At 47.7% G+C, this 25,071-nt stretch overlaps 1 protein-coding gene across 5 annotated transcripts in view; it reads right to left on the reverse strand.

Annotated features, from left to right (window-relative positions):
- The window catches only part of SHANK2 (SH3 and multiple ankyrin repeat domains 2), a 483,554-nt gene that overhangs the window by 44,285 nt on the left and 414,198 nt on the right, over positions 1-25,071 (reverse strand). For all 5 annotated transcript variants that reach the window (XM_051965794.1, XM_051965793.1, XM_051965791.1 and 2 more), the window contains one exon: positions 22-157. In XM_051965794.1, the coding sequence (XP_051821754.1) occupies positions 22-157 (136 nt within the window). The remainder of the gene's footprint in view (positions 1-21; positions 158-25,071) is intronic.

Here is a 25,071-nt window from a genome sequence, read left to right on the forward strand (position 1 = left end):
CACCGGCAAGGGAGCACCCACCTTTCTTCCTGGCTGTGTCATCAGGATCGAGGTTTCTGGTTACCGTGACAACCTTGAGGATTAAGTGGTTCCCTCCTTGGCGGATCATGTTCACCACCTGTCTGTGACCGACTTTGACAACGTTCTCATTGTTTACCTGTCGGGAGAAAACAAAGTGATCTCAGATGGAGAAACTTTCGAGAAGAAAACCCCCCATGTTAGAAAAACCCTTTTTTCTGAGGGGGCCTCCCCCGGGGAACTGGCCACGAGCGTGTGGGACCTCCAAGATTATTGGTCATGGAGAATGATCCTAAAATGGCCAATCTAGAAAACAGATGTCAATACCTGCTTCTACCTGTTGGGGGAGAGGTGGAGGGCGACGGGGGCAGAACATTACACACATCACCAGTTCGGTGTGACTGCTGGCCTTTGTTTCAAGGTAATAGACTGAGAAATGACGGGGGCAGAAAAGACCAAAACCACCAGCGAACTTTTTTAAAGGAAGTTTAACCATCCCTCTCCAGGAGGCTGGGCTTATGGAGCACGATCGCAGTCGTTGAAAGCGAGATAAGAGGGAGAGCCCAGAGGGTGGGCAGTCCACTCACGCTCCCGGGAGCCCCTCCTCTCTCCACCCCACCCTCGCCGGCTGATGCTGAGAGCTGATTTCCCACAAACTATTCCCCTGCGCGCGTTTTATGGCCCCCAGTTATGTGTAAGAAGCCCCACAGGAGCCAGCCGCCTTTCACGGCCCTGCTGCTGCTTTCCATTTTCACAGTTATGGAGAAACCTGACACCTTAATCGGTCTGCACAGTCTGGAAAGCCACATCGGCATTCCCTGCTTCCCTCCCCTCCCATTCTCCCCTCTGCCCTCCCGCAGACAAGTTCTTGCGGGTTCTCAGGCTAAAAGGCGCATCCTGGGCCTCTTCTTCCCCTGCACTTTGAGCTCAGAAGCTCACAAATCTCCCCCGGGGGAGCCTGACAGTGGCCCCTCAGCCTCCACTGGGGCACTTGGGACTCTCCCCGGCTCTTTGGTAACCAGGCAGCTGTCGGATGCTTAAAGAAGACCGAGAGATGAGAGCGGTCCCGGCCTTGTTGGCTTTCCACAGAAATAAGAAACCCGGAGCCTCCATCAACAGAACGTATGTACGCAAAGTGATGCAGAGGAAGGGGAATCACAGAAGGCTGGTGGAGGAACAGTAGCTCAAGTTAAGCCTTGAATGGCCTGGGGATTCCATCCAGGAGGGACCACCTGGGCAAAGGAAAGGGGGGCAGGAAACGAAAGCATCGCGCAGAGAATGGCAAATCGCCTGCTTTGGTGACATGGGGGCAGATTTGGGAGCTTAAAACACTCGAGAGAAGAAGGCATGTTTGGCGAGCCTTTTGTGTAGGGAAGAGACGTGGTTCGGGCTGTGCTGGAGAAATGGCGCTTGGACGGGTGGGAGAGGATGATTGGAGAACACTCGTCCCTCCAGACTCAGCTTTGCTCCTCGTGCAGTGTCCACTCCTGGAACACCAGAGACACAAATCCTCCACTGACTACTGCAAATAAGCCTTCGGGACTATCCTAGGGGAGGCTGAGGCTGATTGACAAGCTGGTGGAGCTCCCCCCTCCCACTTGGGCTCCTCTCCCTCACAGAGCAGAGGTGGGCACTCTTGGGCTCCTTTCAGGCACGTTCTTCCCCGAGGGGCTGTGAAGTGAAGTGAAGAGAGGCTACAGGAGCACTCCACTCTCAGGCTGTGGGAACGAGAAGAGTAATGGCTTTTTCTTCACTAATAGCTCGAGGGATTTCCTCTTTCATCTATAATCAGGGAAGCAAATCCCGATAGGAGAGGGAGGCTGTGCCACAGGATGAGCCCTGTTTTGGAGGCTAGAACCTCTGGCCAGGGGCATCCCTGCCAGTCATGCCCTCCAACTGCCAGCCAACTACCACTTCCAGAGCAGCTAGGATAGCAAGCTGAAGCAGCCAGGAGGATCAGCATATCAGACACCTCCTTGACCATCATCTTCCCTTAATCTTCAATGGAGACAATTCAGGGTCTCGAGGCCAAAAGCCTGAGAATCACAGTATCTCCTAAACCACCAGCCCAGCCCCGAAAATTCTCACAGGGGAGAAGAGAGCTTGATCATCACCATCCACTCCTGGCCAGCTACCCTCAAACCATCCATCCACCAACACTAACTACTACCGCAGGGCAGCCAAAGCCATCTCACTGAGGCTTCCAGACACCCTGAGGGAGAGCCAGAACAACCCCAGGAGAGGCCGCCCGGCCAGTGTTCCTGAAAGCTGCAGCCATAATTGCACACTGAGGTCCCAGAAACAAAGTTCTTGCCATTTAAACCCTTGACCTTGCCAACATCAGCAAAATAATAATAATTATAATAACAATGGAGGAGAAGAAGAAGGAGGATGAGGAGAAGATGAAGAGGAAAAAGGAGAAAGCGATCCCCAGTCATACTTTGAAAAAGTTTACGTTCTATGTTTTGTTCTACCCCTGAAGGAACCCCCTTCCACAGGAAGGCAAGCAACTCCTCATATCTCTTTTTTTGGGGACAATTCAACATAAAGGAATGGATCTTTGATGGCAGAATGCCAGGAAGCCTTTGTGTTCCCCTCCAATCACATTCCCTAAGCAATTGCTTATTAGGAAGCCTTCCCTTGGGAAAATGCTCCATAGCAAGCCCCAATGAACTTGGAGTCAGGAAGACCCGGCTGGGCTCCATCCCTGGGAGCCATTGGCAAATGTGGTGCCCTCTTCTTCAAAAGGCCTTTCTGGGTCCCCCGTTGCTAGAGCTCTGCGCCTTAGGGTCACCTTTCATCAGTGCTCTCTGTACCCCTAGCAATGTACCTGTTGTTTCCACCATTAGAATGTGAGCTCCTTGAGAGCAGAATCACTTTCCCCTTTCTTTTATCCCCTACTGCTTGGTATAATACACACAGTAAGCACTTAATAAATGCTTATTGTTTCTTTCATTTGTAAAGTAGGATTCACGAGACCCATTGGAAGGTGAAATTGTCCTTTCTTTGCCTTTTTAAAAATGATTTTATTTCTAATTTATGACATAAACAAGCATTTCCATAACCTGAGGTTGGTGGGAAGAGGCATGGAACGTGAGGGAAGGGCCATAGCACTGGCCTAAGGGGACCGGAGACCCCCAGCCGTCCCCCAGCATGTGAATAGTGAGAATGATAACAACTAGACCTTCCGGGTCACCTCAGGGGTGGCCGGGCACCTTTAAGACCCCAACTACAGGGCTAATCCTTCCCATGTGCAGATGAGCAAGCTGACACTCCGAGCAGGGAAATGATGAGAACCCAGCCTACTTTCTAGTTTATTGGGATCCGGGGCAAGCTTATTACTTTGCAAATAGGGTTTGGGGCTCATAGAATCTGCCAAGATGGGTTCTTCTCCTTCCAGGACCTGGGGGCCGCCGGCCTCACCTTCCCCACAGGGCGAAGACAGAGCACGGGCTTAGCTAACCTTGGCTTCCCCTCTACAGCTTCCCTCTCATTACATTTTCTATTAGCCAGGACCCGGCAGCCTTGATTGTCAGCCTGGAGGGCAGGAATGAGGTTCTCTCTGCACTTAATAGACCTGGTTGCCTGATTATCAGGAGTGGAGCGAAAATAGATCTTGGCAGATGGTAGCTAATGTTGACAATTACTCTGAAGTGGAATTAGTAAATAACTTTCTAATTGCTCCCAGGAATCCAGTGCTGGCTTCCCTAGGAATCTGGAGATAAGGGGGTTCGCTTCCCGGTCCCTTGACTGAGATGAGCTTTGGGCAGAGAATTCTTGGGCAGTTTTTTGATGATCTGAATCATATTGTTTCTGAACGTCTAATACAGGATGTTTATTGCCATCGTAGGTGTGAAGGATGCTGGACGTTACAAGGCTACAGACCTTGAGCCAGCCTTGAAGCAGCAGCTGTCCTTAACCTCTAGATTAATTCTCCAGGGAGAATTAACTGAGCACCCACTGGGTGACATTACCTTACCCTGGGAGTCAGGGCAGCTCGCCGCCCTCAGGTTCACAGGACAAAGGTCAACAGTGAATTCCCGCTGTGACCCCAGGTGAGTCACCATATGATTTTGGACTTCAGGTTTCTTATCTTTAAGATGATGGAGTTGGATGAGATGTCCTCAGCAGTTCCTTTTAAGTCTAAATCTGAGGCCCTTTAATGAAGAGCTGCCTCCCGGGGGCTCTGATGCCCTTTAATGAATAGCCACCTCCTGGGGGTTTGATGCCCTTTAATGAAGAGCTGCCTCCAGGGGACATTTTCCCTTCCTAGGATTGGAGCCCGGGAGAGAGGGAAGCAGCTCCTGAAAGGTCTGAGTGGAGTTACTGGTATTCCCAAAGATTACTCCCTTTCTAGGAATAATAGCATCTTAAAATGGGAATCTCCAAGACTATCTAATCCAATCCTCTCCAAAATAGACATCCCCCTACAAGGCCCCCTGAGGCAGCCCGGCTCACTTTGAGGGGGATTCCAAGAGATTTGCAAGTTTTCCCTGACACTGAATTTAAATGGCTTCTTTCTAACTTTCACACCTTGCTTCCAGTTCAGTCCAATGGGACCAAGCTGAGACTCATCCCTCTTCCCATGACAGCCTTTCTGATGCTTGAAACACCTAGCAAATGGCCTAGCAGGAACCTAATCGATGTAGTCTGAATTGCTTGCATTGATGAGCTTTCCTTTTCCTTTCTTTAATTTGTAAAGTGGGGAATAATGGCAATTATGGGCTGCAACAGATGGCAATAACTTTCTAAGTTATAAAGTGATGATTGAGGATTGAATGATATAAACCACATGAAGTATTTTGCAAACTGTACAGAGGAATAAAAATATCAGCTATTAGTAATATGGGATGCTATAATTATTAAATGTTATTTTCCCTGGTGTCATTTTTTAAATAAATGGGCAACTTAGATCTATTTGCGATTTTGATCTCTGAAAATAAAACCAGCTCAAGTTTGTCTTTTGGTTTTAACTCACACAAGAACCTGAGTTTTTCTGTGGCCATCCATGAAAACAGCTTCCAGAATCCTGTTCTGGGGCTTCTACAGGGACCGGATCTATGAGTTCACTGATATAACGAGCTCCCAGATGAAAAAAAGCTCATCTGCCAACGGACTCTGACATTTTCGCTGTAACTTCAGGAACCTCCTCAGGGTCCCACAGGCAACATGTGTCAGAGGTGAGACTTGTACTCGGGCCTTCCTGACTTCAAAGCTTGCTCTCTGTCACCTATGCTGGGCTGCTTTCCAGTCTGATGTCATAAACCTACTGTTTGACAGAAATTGCGCCAGGTACTGGGACTACAAAGACAAAAAATTAACAGTCTCTGTTCTCAGAGAACTTACATTCTATTTGGAGATGGGTGCAGAAAAACTTCATTCCATTTCTTTTGATATTAATTCTAGGGGCAGCTAGATGGTGCAGGGGATAGAGTGCCAGCCCTGAAGTCGGGAGGATCTGAGTTCAAATCCAGCTTAAGACTTCCTTAATACTTCCTAGCTGTGTGATCCTGGCAAGTTACTTAACCACAACTGCCTCAGGAAAGTAAGTAAATGAATGAATGAATGAATGAATACTGCAAATAAGAGAAAAAAGCCCACTATTAAATCTACTTTCCCCTCCCCTCAGAGAGCACCACATGCCATGGAGAAGCGACCACTAATCAAAGGCACTCAGTGTTGACTCTCTGAAGTGATCAAGGACATTTGCAATGGGCCATCTGCTGGCAATGAAGGGGGGAGCATCTGGAGCTGGGATCAGCACTGAGCCTAGGACAGCTCCGCTGTTCGCTACACCTGAAGGTTTATAGTCTAATGCACAAGCACAATGGGTCCGTTAAAAAGCTGTAGACAAGAGAATTAGAAATCTGTTATCTTTGGATAAGAAGCATCAGAAAATGCTGTAGAGTGCAGCTCAGGAGAAACACACCAGCTGCTGATGGTTCTCAACATAGTGAGGACTCCCCAGCTGATAGAAATAAAAAGTTCTTATGGTCTTTATCCCAGGACATCCCTCCGATGGTTCCCTTGCTTGCCCCTCCCAATCCTCAGCCAAGATGACATCCCCTCAGGTTGTTCATCTAAAAATGGAGATGATAATATTTGAATTCCCTACCAGATCTCGAGGCAAGGGTCAAACACACCACATTATGGTGGGAAGAATTCTGGACTTGGGTTAGAGGAGGGGGGCTCAGATTCTGCCTCCGACACGCAGGGTCTGTGCAGTTTGGGGCAATTTGTTTCATTTCTTTGGGCCTAATTTCCTGCTCTTTAAAAGAGGGCCCAGAGACTAGACGCCTCCGAGGTGCTGTCAGCTTCGGACTCCGGGATGCTGGGCACACACCTGGAATTAATGCAGTGGGAGATGTTGTCATTAGTATCACTGCTGAACTGGAAAGGGAGGAATGCAAACAGGGCAGCGAGGTGCCACAGATTCGCCAGAGACAGATCAGAACACAGAATCGCCAAAGAATACCAAGTGCTGAGATAGAGTCTAGCAAGGGCATGGGGAAATGTCGCGGAGGGAGACCTTGAAGGGTAGGGGGAAAGAGGCAGGAGACGGGAAGTGGGATGGAATGACCTCCTTCAAGGTGACTCCAAGCCCAGGGACCCTTTTCTGGACCCTACTCATCTGGAGGGCGGCCTGGTGTGGCCAAAAGAGCAATGGGCTTCTGGTCCGAGGACCAGCTGCTTTGTGGGCAAATTAGTTCTCTCCTATGAACCCCTCCAGCACGTCAGGTGATAAATTCTAGCCGAGCTGTGATTTGAAATGGGGGAAGGGCTTCTTTTCTAGGTGTGTCCATGCCGAGGCTATCACCTGGCCTTGCCGTATTGCCGTATACTCACTCATTTGAATTGACAGCAATTAAAGGCTGGGAGGGACCTCCAGGGTCACCAGGGCCAAGCTCTGCAGGAGGAAGTGGAGCTCCGGAGGTTTAGGGGCTCACCCAGTGTCTTACAGGGCCCAAGGGGCAGGGCTGAGGTTGAACTTACGGCCTCGGATCCAAATGCAGCGCGTACACGCGCCGTCGGATGTCATACTGCTTTAAGAGGGAAGGAACAATTGTGGTGCCTGCTGGGGGCCAGACACTGGCTAAACACTGGACCGAGATTACCTCACTGATCCTTGGAGGTTCGGGCTATTGTTATCTCCATTTTACAGTTGAGGAAACTAAGGCAGATGCGTTAAGTGTCACATCCAGGGTCACGTGGCTGAGGCTGATTTGGACTAAGAGTAGTCCTGACTCTATTCACAGCCTCACCACCTGCCTTTGAAGGTGGGGAGCCCCGGCAGTGTAATCCCCACTTTCCACATGGAGAAGCTGAGGTTCCCAGTAGTTCAGAGATGGGATCTGAGTCTCAGTATGCGACTGTCTCCATCCCCAGGTTCCCCTGGACCATCGGCCCCCCGATGTGTGTGAGCCAGGCTGCGGTTTGAGGAGGACGGGGGTCCGGCCCTGCTGTACCTCGGCCCCCTCCGGATGGCGTCTTTTATGACTTACTGCCACAGGCTCCCCTGTAATCGTGGCCTGTGGGCTCTCCCTCTCCAGGCAGGCGTCCCCCCTCACTCCATCACACGCACGGATCGCTACCAGGAGACCTTTTAACAGGACGCTGTTTCTTGCCCTCGGCCGCGTGGAGATATCGATCTCCCTCTCCGCCTCCCCTCGGCCCCCCGGCTCCCCCTGTTTCACTGTTGGACATTCTCCCCGGAGGCTCCTCACATACTGTGAGTGTCAGGCGCGGCCGGCGGTCAGATTGATGCAAACCACTGAATACTCCCCTATTTCCTCTGGGCGGAAGCTTTGACTAATGGTGGCCGGGAAACAGAATCGGGATCAAAATTGAAGCTCGAGTAAATCCACCAATCCCCGCCGGAAGCCCCTCTGTTCCCATTGCTCCTGGAGCCTCAGCTGTCACCCTCACGCCATCACGCCCTGGAAGAGACATTTTCCGTGCCCCCCCATGACCAGCCCCGAGCTCCTGGGCCCGGCTTTCCAGAGCCAGGCCGCGACCCAGCTGCCCCGCCCTCCCAGCCTCCCTTAGCTTAACTAGTCTGAAGTCTTGTGACTTCAGCCACAAGTGATGGACGAGCTATCTGTGGCCTTCCACGTTAGGGAGGTCCCTGACACTCCTGGTTTTCTTCTGAAATCTTGAACTTAACAGACACAAATATTACAACGTGCACAGGAGAGGAGCCGGATGCTCAGGTGACCACGAGAATCTCTTCTGCGCGGCTCCGTTTTTTAACCTTGTTTTATAACTGAGGGGAGGGGGGAGAGGCTCATCCATGGGAGCACGTCCTGGGCTGCCCAGCCCCACAAGCCCCAATTCAGTTGCTTTTCCTAGTGTGCCCAAGGTGACGTGCTCAGTTCTGGGGACAGAAAGACAAGCAGCCCAGCCCTCTGCCTGACGAACCTGGGACCCTGCGTGTCCTCGGTCACCAGTGGCGACCGGCGGGCAGCATCTGCCGCTGCTCTGCCCCTTTCCCCAGAGGCCCCTGGGCTTCTAAGGGATTTGCTGCTCCTGACTTGAGCCAGCCTGTGACTGATGCCTCGGGGCTGCCAGAGAAGGCCAGACCTCCTGAGACAGCCCGCGGATCGGGGAGGAAGGGCCCTTTCCTGCCCACATTTCATTCTTGGATCAAGTGAGATTTCCAACTGGCAGGTTTATGGCCTATGAAATGGGCTGGGACACACTGGCTGTCAGACCCATGATCCTCTTAGTGAGGGACACACGAGGGCCCGCCAATGTCCAGCTCCCCAAGGTGAACTCCAGCGTCTCCCTCTTTTCAGGGCTGGGGGAAGCCTCTGGTTTTCCAGCCCTGCTCCCACAGGCGGCCTTGCCCTTCCTCCTACCTGATCCTTCTCCTCCTTGGTGCCCCCTCCTCTTACCTGATACCCTTTCTCCTGCTTGGTGCCCCCTCCCTCCTATTCTTTGTCTTAGTGGAATCTTCTAAACTTGGAGGTCTCCAGGCTACTTTCCCACCTAGATTTAGGCTCCTTCCTATGGCATTGGGGCAGGAAAGCAAATTTCAGGGGCCTCAGCCTTCTTTCCCCCCTTCTCTCTTCACTCCTGACACTCCTATTCTTCTGAACTGCCCAGGAGAATGGAATAAACATGGACCTGAAAGCCCCAGGAAGAACCTGTGTGTGCCCAGTTCTGGGAGCAACTTAAGAGCCTCCTCTTTTGTCCGTACCTGAAGGCCTTGGAACCCAGCATCCCTGGCTATGCTCCATCCTTAGCCCAGATGACCCGCTACAAGGGGGTCGATGCCATCTGAGCCTTGTTCCACCCCCCCTAAACTCCTTCCACTGTTGCAAGTTAAGCCATGACTCTGAATAGAGAATCGGGCTTGGAGTTAGGAAGGTCTGAGTTCAAATCCTCAGCCCATCACTGGGCAAGTGATGGAACCTCTCTCGGCATCAATTTCTTCATCTCAAAAAATGGCCGTACCAATAGCAGCTGTCTGGCAGGGTGGTTTTAGACCCAGTGAGACAGACCATGAACAGGACTTTGGAAACCTTCCACATATCCAGATCCCATGGCTTCCAGCATTTTCTGGCCTCTCTCTTTCTGCTCTAAAGTCTCCTTTTGTCCCAACTACAGATTTCAGGATCGGGCAAATCAGAACGTAGAGGACTGAAAAGGAGATGAAGTTTCACTGCCCATCCCTCGACCACCCACCACACATCCCTAAGTCTTTGTGGGAAGGATGAGGGAGGGAGGGAATGGTCACTCCCATTCCTGGCCCAGCCCAGGAAAATGCAGGAAACCACAAGGAACCTCAGCCCACCGGGAAACTTTTGGTTTGTGTCTTTATTGCTCTTTCCTCCAGGAGTCCTGCCAGAAAAGGGATCCTGGCTTTCTGAAACTTGCGTGTTTAAGCATTTTGGGAGGTAGGGCAGATTCATGGCAGCCTGGAGGGGTGGAGGGGTCAGGCACAAGTGTTATTGATGAACACTATACAAATTGGAATGGCTTCTCTCCACTCTCTCCACCCCCTTCTCTGTCTCTGTCTCTGTCTCTGTTTATGTCTCTGTCTCTGTCTCTGTCTCACACACACACACACACACACACACAGAATTGGGGAGTCAGCACTCCCATCATCAATCTGCCACAGTGAGTTACATACAGGACAGAGAATGCAAAGCCTGGGTTGGTTCCAGCACTGTTACCGCTCTCCCCACCTTCCCCACCAATCAATGGGCCAATCAAACAGCAAGAAGGGAAAGCTGTTTTTCCCTTGGGCTTGTTTAAATTCATTTACAATAAATAAATTCAACCTGAATTGAGTCTTGACTTGACCCTATCCACAAAGCAGGAGTGTAAAAATCCCTCCCAGGTCAAGGCAAAGATGCTAGAACACAGTGGAAAGCCACAGAACGAGCGGATGTCTCCAGCTCCGGTCCTGGGGATGTCCTGGCTTGCAGATTAAACCTTGCAGAGGGTTTGATACCCCTCGAGGGACCTGCGTGACAACGAGAGCACGCTAATCCATTAGGTTGTGGTTGGCGGCTCGGTTACATGATCTCCACAAGTTTCCATGGAGTAATTCCTTCAATAAAAATGATTGATTCCGAAGCGTAGGGCCCAGTTCGGTGCTCTCTGGGAGGGACAGTGATGAATTGGACGCCATTTCTGCCGTCACAGAATTTCCCATCAGTACAGAGGATGCCATATGTTCAGAAGCCACACGACCAAAAAAAAAAAAAATTCAAAAGTGCTTTTCTGCTCTTCCAATTTGAATATGTGTGTATACACACACACAGTAAATTTTTTATTAAAACATTTAAATACCACAATGTCTGAAGAAGCCTGCGAAAATCATCCACTTGAGGTAGGATTTAGGGGAAAAGGTATCAAGGTACAATTTGGTATCTTTCTTGTTCCTTAACCATTATAAATCCCAGCTGAATTAAATCCCTTTTATCCTCAGAGACCCATTAAAAAGATTCATTCAAACTTATACTCAGTTTTTGATCTGCTAGGGAAGTGAGCCCATTACAGCCTAAAATATCCTGTCAGTGTCCGGTTTCCATACAGACTCAACTCACTCACTACTTCTCTTGTTTCTCCACACCTGCTCCTGTATCCCGATGGAGCTGTCCTGCTGGGCAGACCCAAGGCCTCAATCACAAAAGCAATGAGGTCACAAGGCTTTGAGGGCAGCTGGTCGCACCAGCATGACTCCCATCCTGTTGTCCCCCCTTGCAGCATCCTGTCCCTTCGCTCTACTCCCACGAAGCTTCTCACTTCTGGTGCTCTCTCGCCCCTTGCCCTGCTGATCACAAAAATCTAACGTGCTACAAATGCAGATCCTCAAATATTCTCGAGAACTCGACCAACAAGTGACAACAAAACCGAGTCAGGATCATAGAGCAAATATTCTGTGAACCTACTGACCCATAAACACTTAAGGAGGTTTTAAAAAAGAAATTTCCCATTGATTATTATTATAATGTATTATATATTATTATGTATTTATAATAATATTATATATCACATATATTATGTATTTATAATAATAACATTATATATCATATATTATTATGTATTTATAATAACATTATGTATAATATATATGTTATATTATGTTTTTATAATAATAATATATAAAAATTATTATGTATTTATAATAACATTATTACACTAGGAATCTTCAAAATCTATAGAATGGAAAGACTTTAAAATATAGAGACTGAGTTGAAGAAATGAAAATGATGTGTGTCAAAGAGAAGGAACATATCAACCTGTTGCCTTGTCTTGTCTGCTCCTGAAACTGTCCCAAGCTTGAGCCCATGGGAGATTAGCTTTCATCCCAATATTCTCATTCAATTTTAACGAATCATTTTATACACTTGCAAGAGCCCCCAAACATCAAATATTTTCGAAAGTCTCAAGACAAGAAATGATTTTTCTTCTAGACACGTCTACTTAAGCTCCCTTGAACAAGAAAGGATGAGATACCAGAGGGCAGAGATGATCATATTGACAACTCCCTTTCATGGAGGTAGGACCGTAAGATTGACCCCGCAGTGTCCTCCTGATGCCCTGGGAGGCAGCCAGGTCAGTTTAGCAAATGAAAGAACAGAAAGGGAAGTCACTGACCTACGGATGCTGGTATTAAGTGTTGCAACTAGGACCTGAACTCAGGTCTCCTGATCCCAAGGCTGGAGTTCTTCCCACTGGACAATCTCATCCAGGATTGGCCATTCTCACACGGTTCCCTTCCATATTGAAATGTGTCCATCCAAGCCTTGGATTTTATCCCATGAGGCATTAACTGCCCTATCTGAGGAATGAAACTTAGGGGGATGAGAGAAGCAGGTGGTAATTCTTCCTTTTAGGTAATTTAAGCAGATTTTTGCAGGGGTTTTATGGAAACAGCACGTCTGGTCTTACTGGCTTTTGTGCTGAGCACTTCTGGCCAGACAAGATGGGCTAAGCTCTGGGAAGGAGCTGGACGGGACCTGGTAGGACCTACATGGACACTGCCCCTCAGCATTTTCAGGAGGCTTCTGACTCAGCAGGACAAGTCTTAGCAACAACAGCGGGGGCTCTTCCAAAGAAGAAATTGTCTGGTGATTATTAATTGTGCTTCTGTGGTGTGAGGATGATATAACCTGCTTCTGAGTCAGAAGGAGTTTGGGGGAGATCCAGGAACCCACCTGGGATTCCTAGAAGTCTCCCAAGCAGGGCCATCACATTTTCACAGTTACCAGAGAGAGCAATAATCTCGTGCTTCACTGTGCTCTGAATAGGGGGGACCGGATTAAAATTATTACTGTTTGAATATGAGGTGGATTGTCACTAATTCTACAAATCAGGCCCTAAAGAGGGGACAGATAAGAACCTTTGGGAGCCCATAGGAGAGACATAGCCCACGGGAAGTTCCAACTGGCATTTACTTATCCACCACTGCAATAAATGCAAACGAGATGTAATTAACTGCTAGGAGCTTGAGGACTTCATGAAAATCCCACACTTGCCCAGCTATGGGAAAAGTGACTGAGCAACTCCTTGTCTCTGAGGATGGCTCATGTGCCCCAGAGTCCTCAGCGATGGCCCAAACCCTAGTCCTTCTCTGGAACATCAGGGGCTTGGCAGAATCCCCGAATCTCAGCTGATCCCCATGTGACATGGATTCGAGAATCTGCTTATTAATGGCCTTCTTCAGCTGTGGTGTCCAGAACTGAATATGGCCCTTCAGAAGAGATCTGGCCAGGTGAAGGGCAAAGGGACTACGGCAACTTAGTTCTGAACACATGGGCTCTTAGTGAAACAGATTCAGTCAAGGAAAGAAGGGAGGGAATAAAGAAAGAGGAAGGAAGGGAGGGGAAAAAAGGGAAGAGAAGGTAAGAAAGGAGGAAAAGGAGCATTTTTTAATTGTCTACTGTGTACTCTATGTAACCTATACAGTAGTTGCGCTGTGTAAATCTCATTTGATCCTCACAACCACCCTGGGAGAGAGATGGGATTATTATCCCTATTTTACAGTTGATGAATCTGAAGCACCTACTATGTGCCAGACCCTGGAACAATAAGTACAAAGAATGAAACATCCAAACGTAGACCAAACTTGCGGAGAGACACATTTATACAATATACAGAAGCACAAACGTAAAGGGGATAAATAGAAATATACAATGAATTGTTCAAAATGTGGTAGGACAGGAGCAGTTGGGGGCATCCAAATTCCTGGCTACTACATCGTACAATTGACTGATAGTTTGCAATCCACTATGCCCTCCAGATCTTCCTCTCACATGCTATTGTCTGACTCAGACCTGGGGATGCCAGAGTGGAAAGGGTGTTGGTGAGGTCTGTTGAGTGGGTACAGCCCGGTTTAATTTTTGAAAAGCTCTGAACTGGGCAGTTATTTTTCAGAAAAATCCCATTCTGGAGATAATTATAAACAGCGCCTTTCTTTTGGATGGCAATCCATTAAATACACGAGATAGCCATTTGTAACAGTCATGGCGGCCGCTCCAACTTTCCAGCCTGGAGAGAAGTCCCGGCATTGCCTGTCTGCTGGTGGGACTTCCCTGGGATTTGTGATGGATCCCAACCAAAGCTGTTTCCTTAAATCTTTATGCCTCTGTTTCTCTATAAACCCCATACTCTCAGCATTGGAAGGGGACTCAGTGACCACCTAGACCAAGGGTTTTTCTTTACTCAGAGGTCTGTAAACTTGTGTTTTGAAAATATATTTGGAGAATTATTTCACTGTAATTGATTTCCTTTATAATCCCAGTTATTTCATTGTAGGCATTTAAAAACATCATGCTGATCATGGGGCCATAGGCTTTGCCAGATTGTCAAAGGGGTCGATATGACACCCACATAAAGTTAAGACTTCTTGATCTAGACCACCCCACATCTGCGAACACCCCTAAAAATGGGCAGGAATGATCTCATTTTCATTCTGCGATCGCTAGCACCCAGCAGAGTGCCTTCCATTACAAATGCTTACTGGGTTGGATAATTAGTGTTGCACATCAAGTAAGAGTCACTAAGTTCCAAGTAGGGAGTCAGGGGCTCCTCTATGTCATCATGTCACAAGGGAGGGCAAGGCAAGAAAGCCCAGAAAGCTCAGAGCACAAACCCTAAGAATTCCTCTGGTTCTTAGCTATGTTTTTTTAGGCGAGGCCCGATGACTGAGTTGTTAGACTGCTCCGGGGGCGGTGAGCTTCCTTCCTTCTCTGAGGTGCTGTGCACAGCTGGGCGCAGCAGGGAGCCCTGACTTTGGGCAGCCTGAGTGCCCCTGTCCGGCTTTTGAGTGGCTACTAAGTCCTCCGGAGAAGCCTCCAGGCTCTCCCTTCTCTTCCATGTCAATTTGGTGCCTTGGAACAAACCAGCCAAGAATGGTCTTCTCTGTCCTCCCACTGAGTCTCTGCCTTCCCCCACTGAGCTGCCCCTGCTGAGGTTCCAAGGACCCTGGAGCTGGAAAAGCCAAATCTTCGCTCCTCATCTGCAGCCCCTGACCCAGCAGATCACCTCCTTTTCCCAAAACATCCCCTCTCTGGGTTTTTATAAAGCTGTTCTCTCCTCGTTCTTCCATATCCCTGTCTACCCATTTATCCTTGGCGCCATGCTGGGCCCTCATACGGGGCTCCCCTCCACCCAATCTTCTCTCTTCCTGTGGATTCAACAATCACCTTTTTGGCAACAATTCCCAGAATTCCTAACCTGATAAAACTGCAAGAAATGGAGGAGTTTGGGGTGACAGGTGTCCTTCATCAAGACCGGCCCATGACAGACCTCCTCATTTTGGGGAGCTGTTTTTCCCATTGTGAGGGTAGGGTTGCTGCAAGTCACCCCCCCTCCTATGACCAGCTTTTCCCAGAACTAAGCACATAGACCATGTGACTCCTGGTAGCTGGTGTTTGGAGTCATTCCATTGGTGCAAACCCAGTCTCTGCCAGAGTAGACTATCATTCATTTGGCTGTCTCCTCTAGTTCAGCACCTTGAAAGCCAGCTACAAAAGTCAAACAAAATAAAGCCCCGAGACCTTCGGGACATTGTATTCATGGCAAAATGACCTCAGGGGATGATGGGATCCCACACTTAGAGCTAAAAAGGACCTCAGAGGTCCACCAGTCCAAGCCTCATTAAAGCCATCTATTTGCTGTTCAGTCACTTTTGGCAGAGATACTGGAGCGATTGGCCGTTTCCTTCTCCAGCTCACTTGACAGATGAGGAAACTGAGGGAGGCAGGGTTAAGTGATTTGCCTAAGGTCACAGGGTCAATGACTGAGGCTAGAGTTTAATTCACAAAGATGAGTCTTCCTGACTCCATGTTGGGCGTTCTTCTATCTACTGTGTTCCAAGCTGCTGGAAAATATGTCTCTGTGTGTATATATATGTATATGCATCCACAATATGTAAATATAAATATGTATAATCTGTTTTCACATTGTCTTTGTTTCCCAACATATGTTTCTAACTCTCCTACCCAAAAAACCATTCTTTATGACAGAAAAAAAAATTAACAAAACTAAACAAAAAGCAATTTAACAAAACTAACAACTGAGTCTGATAGTATATGAAAGTTTCTACATCCACAGCTGGGAAGGAGGGTCTCTTGGACCGATCTTGGTCATTCGAACTACACAGTCACCAATAGTCTAACTCCTTGTAGAGAGGGAGCTCCTTGCGGGCAAGGACTGCCTTTTAAAAACTTTCTTGAATCTCTCATGCTCAGCACAGTAAGCTCTCACTAGATGGTGACTGAGTGACAGTGATAACCCCGACATTTTATAGAGGCTCCCCAGGGTGCAGATCATAAGAATAAGAAACAAAGCCAAAATTTGAACCTGGGTTTTCAGATAATAGAATCCCAGATCTAGAACCAAGAGAGTGCTTGGAGAAGAACTAATCCAATGCCCCCATTTGACAGATGGACTAAAACCCCTCGGTTATGTGACCGAGTCACTCAGTACTCATTAAAGGGAGCATCCTGTCTCAGATCCAACTCCCACCAGACCATGTGCTTCTTAGTTCACTCCGACAGAATCCTACATGGGAAGGCGCCATCTTGGTCCCACAAGGGCGCCATTTTCCGATGGTCTTCGAACACAAGAACCAAGTTAAGAGCTAGCAGGAAAATGACATCATATATAAAAATACAGCTCAGATGTATGTCTCTATCTGTCTAACCTACATACCCTGAACTGCTGGGCGGCTCTTAAGCCAATACTCCATCTGATCTTTCACCAGGTGATGAGCCATTTAAAGAAATCAAAGCCTCTGAAGCCAGCCTCCCCTGGAAGCCTCGCCACATTGTTGAGGAAGGCTCTAAATTGCATCAGTTACTGTCCCAGTTTCCTGAGGGACCACAAAGAGCCAGACAGGCCAGTGATGCAGAAAAGCTGCAGACCTCTGTTCGTGTTGCATTTTAAGTCAAATAAGAAAAAGCTCAAGGTCTATTTTGAGGCCCCCAATAACCAAGGGAATGGAAAAGGGTTCCAGAAGAAGGACTCTACTGAGGGATTCGGCTACCAGAGGGGCTCATGGCCAGATCTCCAGTCTTCAGGACTTTGCATTCATTCATTCACTCAACAGCATTTATGAAGGATCTACTACAGTACATGACAGTCACTGCACTAGAAACGGGAGCAGAGGAGCCCAAATTACATGTCCCTGCTCTGATGAAGCCCACGTAGCACTGGGGAAGTGCTCGCCTCCTCTGAGGGAGGCTGGCTTTTTTTTTTTTTTTTCTTTTCTTTTCTGCAAATGGGAGAATTGATTCTTCTCCATAGCTCCCTGCTGCAGCTGGTAGAGGCAGGGTAACTTAGCACGTGTCCAGTTCCAGTTCCGACTGCACACTCAGGGATCTAATGGGCCCTTGTAAATAGTAAGCATGATTGATCACAAGCTGCCGACTCAGAGACCTGTAGACTAACCACTCAGTCGGCAAGGTCTACCGGGCTCCATGAGCAGAGGAGTCCTGCCCTGACTCGTTTCCCTTTCTGAACCACAATGTCACATTCTTCACAAATCCGGCTTATTAAGTCCCTGACCATAAGGCAGTAAATCCAAAATGGGTGTGGGGCCCACAGCTGCCCACCCAGGTGGAGAGATCTGGAAACTCTTCAGGGCTGAGAGCCAGATTAGACACTCCAAGAAGGCTGATGGCAGCCCGCTGGTGCTCAGCAAAGGGAACGAGCCAAACCATCTATAAGGAACATTCCCGCTCATCCAAGGGCTGCAAAAAGACTTTCCATAAAACTCTTTTTTCAAAGGAAGGGAACAAAGTGGGGTTCAGAGGGACCACCAACAAAGAGGCAACTTTGCTACCACCTTATTAAACACACACTTGAGAATAGCAGAAACAAGGGCGTTTCATGTTTAATGCAACGAGCTAAGAGTCTGACAAGATAAGCACAACCTTGCAAGAGAAATAGAAATCTCTCGTAGGTAGAAAGGGCATAATAAGACAGACATACATTAACGTGGCTCGATTCTATTGCCTTCACAGTACAGAAAGAGCACTATGGAAGCCTGTTCGGTTTTATTTAGCAGTCTATTTGCCATTTATTTCTCCTTAAAGATAATTATTTAATCCTGAAAATCCTAGCCACTTTTGTTAGCATCATAGTTCATGGGCTTCGTTCACTACAATCAGTTTTGTTCTTTTCTGCAGGTTTGTGTTTGTTGATGATAAGTTATATATATAAAAAGGAAACAACAAATTGAGTGCACAGTGACCCATCTATACTGGCTTCTTCCTCCTAACTACTGCATGCAAATGCTACTGGGTTGCTAGGGAGACAGAAGAAATGTCCGCACAGCCTGGAGCATTGGCCAGCTCAGCCTCAAGGTTAATGAATAGAGAATCCGATTCAGACCCTTCTCGTGGAGTCGCTCCAAGGCTTTCCGCGTCCACGGATATTTCAAGGGCAGAAGCGGATTTCTGGCTTACTTTTTGTCATAAGTGTGTGAAGAAAAATCGTTTTTTTATTACAACCCAAACCCAATAATCCAGCGTGATGGGAGAAGAATGACTGACATTTCTCAAGACCTTGACATGGGACTAACGAGTCCTATAACCCACTGCCCTTCTTTGTGGTCCTAGATCCAAATGATTTTCTTCTAATGAGAAGACCAGTCTTGGTTCCAGACAACTGCTCTCCTCTGGCCTAGTACAACAAATGACTCCAAATGAACTTCTTTTCAGGTTTTGTAGGAAATTAGCACAGCAGCAGCTAAAGCAGGAAAGCAGGGAGCTCAAACGCCTGAGCCAGTGATCACAGGGGTGTTTTTTGGGGATATTTCAAGGTGGAGGATATTTCTGCAGGTGGACTGTAGAGAAGATGGCCTTTTCGCTTTTCTCTAATTTACAAACAAGTTTTTTTAATGTCTTCTGGTATTGACATCATCATGATTATCCTTATTCTCCCTCTCTCCCTTCTATATCAGTTATTTTTATTCATCCATTTATTTATTTATTTTTCTGAAGCAATTGGGGTGAAGTGACTTGCCCAGGGTCACGTAGCTAGGATGTGTTAAATATCTGAGGCCAGATTTGAACTCAGGTCCTCCTGACTTCAGGGCTGGTGCTCTCTCCACTGCAGCAACCAGCTGCCCCCAACAATCATTTTTTAAGAGGAACAAATCCACATCCTAAACTTGTGCAGTGTGTAATTCCTGTAGACCTCCTGCCTCCACAAAGCACGGGGATGTCCTCTCATTTGAGTCCTGCTGGAGCTTTACAATTTTGTCACAACCTCTCTGCTTTTGGGAGATCTGTTGTGGTCTTTGTTGCTGAAGGCACTGTGTACAGTGTTTTCCTAGGTCTGCCTACTTTCCTCTGGATCCATTCATCTTCCTGGGCTTCTCTGTACCCAGCACACCCACCATTTCCCATAATGCACTTATATTCCATTCTATTCCTCTGCCATGCTCGGTTTGACCATTCTGCCACTGAAGGGCATTAACTCTGCCTCCAGTTCTTCACTGTCACAAAAAAAGACTGCTCTATTTTCTTTGAAATTCTTATTCCTATCTTCCATTTTTATAGCACTTCATTTTCAATTAGATCTCTCATTCCTCCACAAAGAGAAGCCACGTTGAGTGACAAAGAATAAAAAAGAGAGTAGGGGAAGTAGGATCCCCAAATCTATTAAACAACACACTACTCAAGCCTGTCAGTAAATGCACTCTCCTGTATCCATAGTCCCCCACCAGAGGAGGGAGGGAGGTATATCTTTTCTACCTTTGTTTGAGGACAAACTGGGTTGTTACAATCATACAACATTCAGAAAGAAGCCACAAGGCCCTGAGCATTAGGAAAGGCCTCCCATTAAAATGAGTTCTCGAAAAAAGCTTTAGAGCAGGAAGGATCCTTGGAACCCATGGAATTAAATCACCACATTTTACAAACGGAGGAACTGAGACCCAGAGAAGTGACGTGACTGTTCAGTATCACATAGCTAGGAGGTGTCTAAAGTTTCCCAACTCCAAAATTGGTGCTCTATTCCCTCCACCATGCTGCCTCTCAATAAAGGATTTGGGGTCCATTGAATTTACATCTTTGAAAGCCCAATTCAAATCCTACCGCCTCTTTCTCTGACTCTTCCTCTCCGGCACTAAATCATTCCCTTTCCCCAATTTCTCTGTTTTTATGAGCACACTGAGGCAGCTTGATGGCACAGTGGATCAAGTCCTGGGCCTGGACTTGGTGTGACCCTGCCAAAGCCATTTGGGGTCTGTTTGCCTTAATTCCACTGGAGAAGGAAATGGTAAGCCACTCCAGGATCCTTGCCAGGGAAATCCTACACGAGGTCTCGGTGAGCTGGACGTGAGGGAACAACTGACCAGCAGAGGAGGGCAATGGCATCCCCCAGCCCCCCAGGCAGGCCCCCACCCTTGGAGTGGTTCTTCCCTCTGCACTATTGCCAAGACATGGTGATTCCTCCTCTCCAGCATCTCTCCTACCTAGTGCACAGGGGGCTAGTTGGGGCCTTCATCCCCTCTCTTTCTCTTGGACCATTTATTCCAATAATTTCCTCATAGTCCCCCTTCTAATCCATCCTTTTCATAATAACCACAGTCATGCTCTTTAGGCACAAGACCTTCCGCCATTCTCTCACTCTTAAACCTTCAGAGGCTCCCTGTTGCTACACATTTTTGATCCTATCATTTAAAGTACTCCACAATCTGCCTCCTACCCACTCAAAGACATAATAACTGACATTCATTGAAAGCTTTACAAAGGGCTCTGCATCTCATTTGGTAATCTCTCCTTGCAGATTTGGTTCACGTTACTCCTCCTTAAAGAATGAATGAAAAGGCATTTACCAAGTACTCACTATATGCTAAGTACTGGAGATACAAAACAAAAATGGATCCAGTCGCTGCCCTCAGAAAGCCTATATTCTTATAGGATCAGGTATTATATTGCATAGTGTGAGTGGAGATCCTGAGAAGGACTTGGGGGGGGGGACATTATAAAGAGAATAGATTTATGCATCTTTCCAGAGTAATGGCAATCATTAGCTGGATTATGGTTCTAGAACTGGAAAATATTTTGGGGGTAGGGGTTGCTGGAGTTGGCTGTAGCTACAGGGATCATAAATAGGACATTGGGAGCCTGGTAGTTTACATGATCCCACCTGGCGGCAGGGTCTGTGCCTAAAGAACGTGATTGTGGCTATTCTGAAAAGGATGGATTAGAAGGGGGACCATGAGGGATGATGATGTTGCTGTTACTAGCATTCTTCTTTACAATAAAGGCTTATATATAGGAGCTAGGAGGTTGGTCTTGGAGTCAGGAAGTTGCCATTCATAATATACCAGGGGAATGTGAGCTCCTTGAGAGCAGGGACAATATTTTCTGTCTTTGTAACTTCAGCTCAGCCGGGTGGTGTCCATCAGTCAATGGGTTTGATTTCACCCACATGGGAATTTTCTTCATTGATACAGATCACAAGCTATTCTCATTTCTCCATCCCATAGGACTTAGTTTCCCAAAGTGACCTTCCCAAAGTTTGCCTCTAGAAGCTGAAATAGGATGGGAGGATTCTCCTAATATTATGTGGACATAATATTAGGCTGTCCCTGGTTATCTCTTATATGAGCAGCAATATGTTTGTATCCTATTAGTACCTAAATATGTATCACTTTAGTACTTAAATATGTATCTTATTAATACCTAAATATGTATCCTATTAGTACCTAAATGTATCATATTAGTATCTAAATATTTATCCTATTAGTACTATATATCCTATTAGCACTAACTATGTATCCTATTAGCACTATGTATCCTATTAGCACTAACAATGTATCCTATTAGAACTATGTATCCTATTAGTACTAAATAGGTATCCTATTAATACCTAAATATGTATCCTATTAGTATCTAAATATGTATTCTTTTAGTACTAAATATGTATCCTATTAGTACTTAAAAGTATCCTATTAGTATCTAAAATATATCCTAAATATGAATCCTATTAGTATTTAAATATATATCCTATTAGTATGTAAATATGTATCCTATTAGTACCTAAATATGTATCCTATTAGTACCTAAATATGGATCCTATTAGTATTTAAATATGGATCCTATTAGTACCTAATTATGGTTTTTCAAGTTGAATTGGATGAAATTTGATGAAGGAAGGAGAAAAAGAAATGGACTTTTTTTCCCAGTGACTTGGGGTCCCCTTTTGTACTTAAGCCTGACCTGGCTTCTGCCGGGCGCTCACAGACGGACACGTGGCTGCCAGCTGTTTGCCAGGCCGTGGCTGAACATCCCAGCATCCCTTTCTCCCCGCCTCTCTCTAGCATCACAGGATGAGCGGAGGCCGCCGAGTAGCTCTCACATAGTTACCATTGCCAAGGAAACCGTGGCATCGCTAGGCTCGGGAGAACATTGTGTTGGCAACGCTCACTTAGTTAAAGGTCAGTCGCTGTTTTAAATGGCATAGGGCTGGGAAAGGCTTCAACACAACCCCCCCACCCCGAACCACACTCACATGTTTGGGTGTCTTTGGGGGTTGAGCAAGAAAGGACAGAAGAACACAAGACTAAGAAAAGAAAAATCACAAAAACTGATATTCGTGGAGCTCTTTTAGGATTACTAAGCACTTTACAAAGATGATTCACTTGAGCTTTATGACAATCCTGTCAGCCAGGTGCTACTTTTTACAAACGAAGAAACAAAGGCTCAGAGGAGAAAGCAGAAAATTATCCCCCGTTTTCTTTATTTTTCCAGGTCCAGTTTAGACATGACCTCCTCCATGAAGATTTTCCTAACACCCACCAAAGTTTACTGCTGCCTCTTACCAGACTAACTTCAGCCCGGCAGCCCACCGCTTTCCCAGCTATCCATTCTCCTCTGTAAAATGGTATTACTTCATAACCCACCTGGTTGGTCTGGGCTGAGGAAAATCCCTCTCCTATCTTAAGGTGACTCTGTCAAAGTGAACCCAAAAACCATCTTAGCAGATAGCCAAGAACCTCAATACAACCGGCAGCTTTTTGGGTGGAACCAGTGGGCCCAAGAGAACGCTCAGGTTTGACACAATGAATGTATTTCTGGCTAGCTGGCTTGCTTATTGATGAAGATTTATTTTGGTGTCTTAAATGACTCTAAATGGGAACAGATGCTCTGGGGGACTCCCCTGGGCCCAAGCCCTTCCCAGATTCTGGGATATGACATGGGTGACATTCAATCATAGGAGTCTGTTTTAGATGTCAGAGTCGAGCGGCCCATTTCCCCGTAACTAAATAGGGATTGTACAGTTCGGATCACATATGAAGGGGCGTAGCTCTAGGACAGCTGGGATTGAGCCCAGATAATATTTTCTTGGCCCTGAGTTCAAGTACCAGGCACGTTCCCAGATTGGGCTCAGCTGTGATTGGTCTCAGTCTGGAATACTTCCATAATGATTATGGGAGATTGGACGACTGGGATCTCACGGACGTGCATAATGTGCTTTGGAGGGTTTGAAGAAGGCTCTAGACATTATCTCAGCAGAGGAACAATACTGATGAGGGTGATGAGCTCTCCCTTATTCCAATCACTCCATCATCAAGCACCCTTCCCTCGACTTAATTCTGCTCATCCTCCTTTTCCTATACAGGAGCGTTGGGCTTTGGTTAGTTCCTCAGCTCCCTTCCTGTTATATTTGACATTTCCCATCAATTTCTCTGATTTAGCTCAGGATCTGAGATCAACAAACAGCAGATCATTGGGCTAATCCCTCTATTTTCCAGGTAAGATAACGTTTGGTTTTTACAATCGAGTTTGAGTTAGAGGCGAGTTCAGAGGTCACTGACCCAGTCCACAGTTGAAGAGGGAGGAGCGTTCTCGACCAGGGGCCGCTTCTGTCCGGACTGAGGCGGGATCCGGCTCCCCAGGAGCCCATCCCACGCAGGGCTAGCTCTGGCTGTTGGGGACTCCCTGTACTCCCTGGCCATGGCAGGTGCAGTAGTTGGCAGGCAGCAAGTGCTTAATAAATGCTCATTGAGCGAATGAATGCAAATGAGAGCTGGCTCAAAGAGGAATGGGTGGCCCTGGGAGGTGGCGGGTTTCCCCTAGCCAGATGTCTATGAGCAGATGACTGGGGATGCTGCAGAAGGTTTCTCTGAAGAGTCAGTCAACATGCACTGATTAAGTGCCTACTGTGTACCAGGCACCCTACAGAACTCCGGGGATAAAAAGAGCTCTCTAGGAACTAATGAGGGAGACGACGCACAAACAGCCACATAGGTACAGAATGGGGGTGGGAAGGGCTACCGGAAGGAAGGCATGTGTGTGTGTGTGTGTGCATTCATGTGTGCGTGTGCACACAGTGTGTTGGGGAGGAGAGAAGGGGCCTCCTGCGGAGGGAAGCCAGAGACACAGGGAATGGTTCGGGGTGGTCCTGAGCTCCTTCTGGCTCTGAGACTCTGCAAAACCCCTCCAGAACACGAGTGCTGGGCAGAGAGGCCTCTACAGACTTCCTGGGACAACACCAAATGGGAATGGCCAGAGGGGAAGGAGCTGAGGCACAGGGATGCCCCTGCCCATCTCGGCCCTGCTCCATGGAGCATCCGGACTAGCCAAGGGAATGGTCCTGTGGTCCGGGGAGGGGCTCCTCTCCCACGCCCCTGCCCATCCCGGCCCTGCATCCCTGGAGCATTTGGACTAGTCAGGGGGATGGTCCTGTGGTCCCGGGGAGGGGCTCCTCTCCCACGCCCCTGCCCATCCTGGCCCTGCATCCTTGGAGCATCCGAATTAGTCAGGGGGATGGTCCTGTGGTCCTGGGGAGGGGCTCTTCTCCCACGCCCCTGCCCATCCCGGCCTTGCTTCCTGGAGCATCTGGACTAGCCAGGGGGATGGTCCTGGGGAGAGGGGGCTCCTCTCCCATGCCCTTGCCCATCCCGGCCCTGCTCCCTGGAGCATCCGGACTAGCCAAGGGAATGGTCCTGTGGTCCTGGGGAGGCTCCTCTCCCACGCCCCTGCCCATCCTGGCCTTGCTTCCTGGACTAGTCAGGGGGATGGTCCTGGGGAGGCTCCTCTCCCACGCCCCTGCCCATCCTGGTCCTGCATCCCT

This window comes from Antechinus flavipes, chromosome 6 (assembly GCF_016432865.1).
Source record: "Antechinus flavipes isolate AdamAnt ecotype Samford, QLD, Australia chromosome 6, AdamAnt_v2, whole genome shotgun sequence".
Classification (NCBI taxonomy): domain Eukaryota; kingdom Metazoa; phylum Chordata; class Mammalia; order Dasyuromorphia; family Dasyuridae; genus Antechinus; species Antechinus flavipes.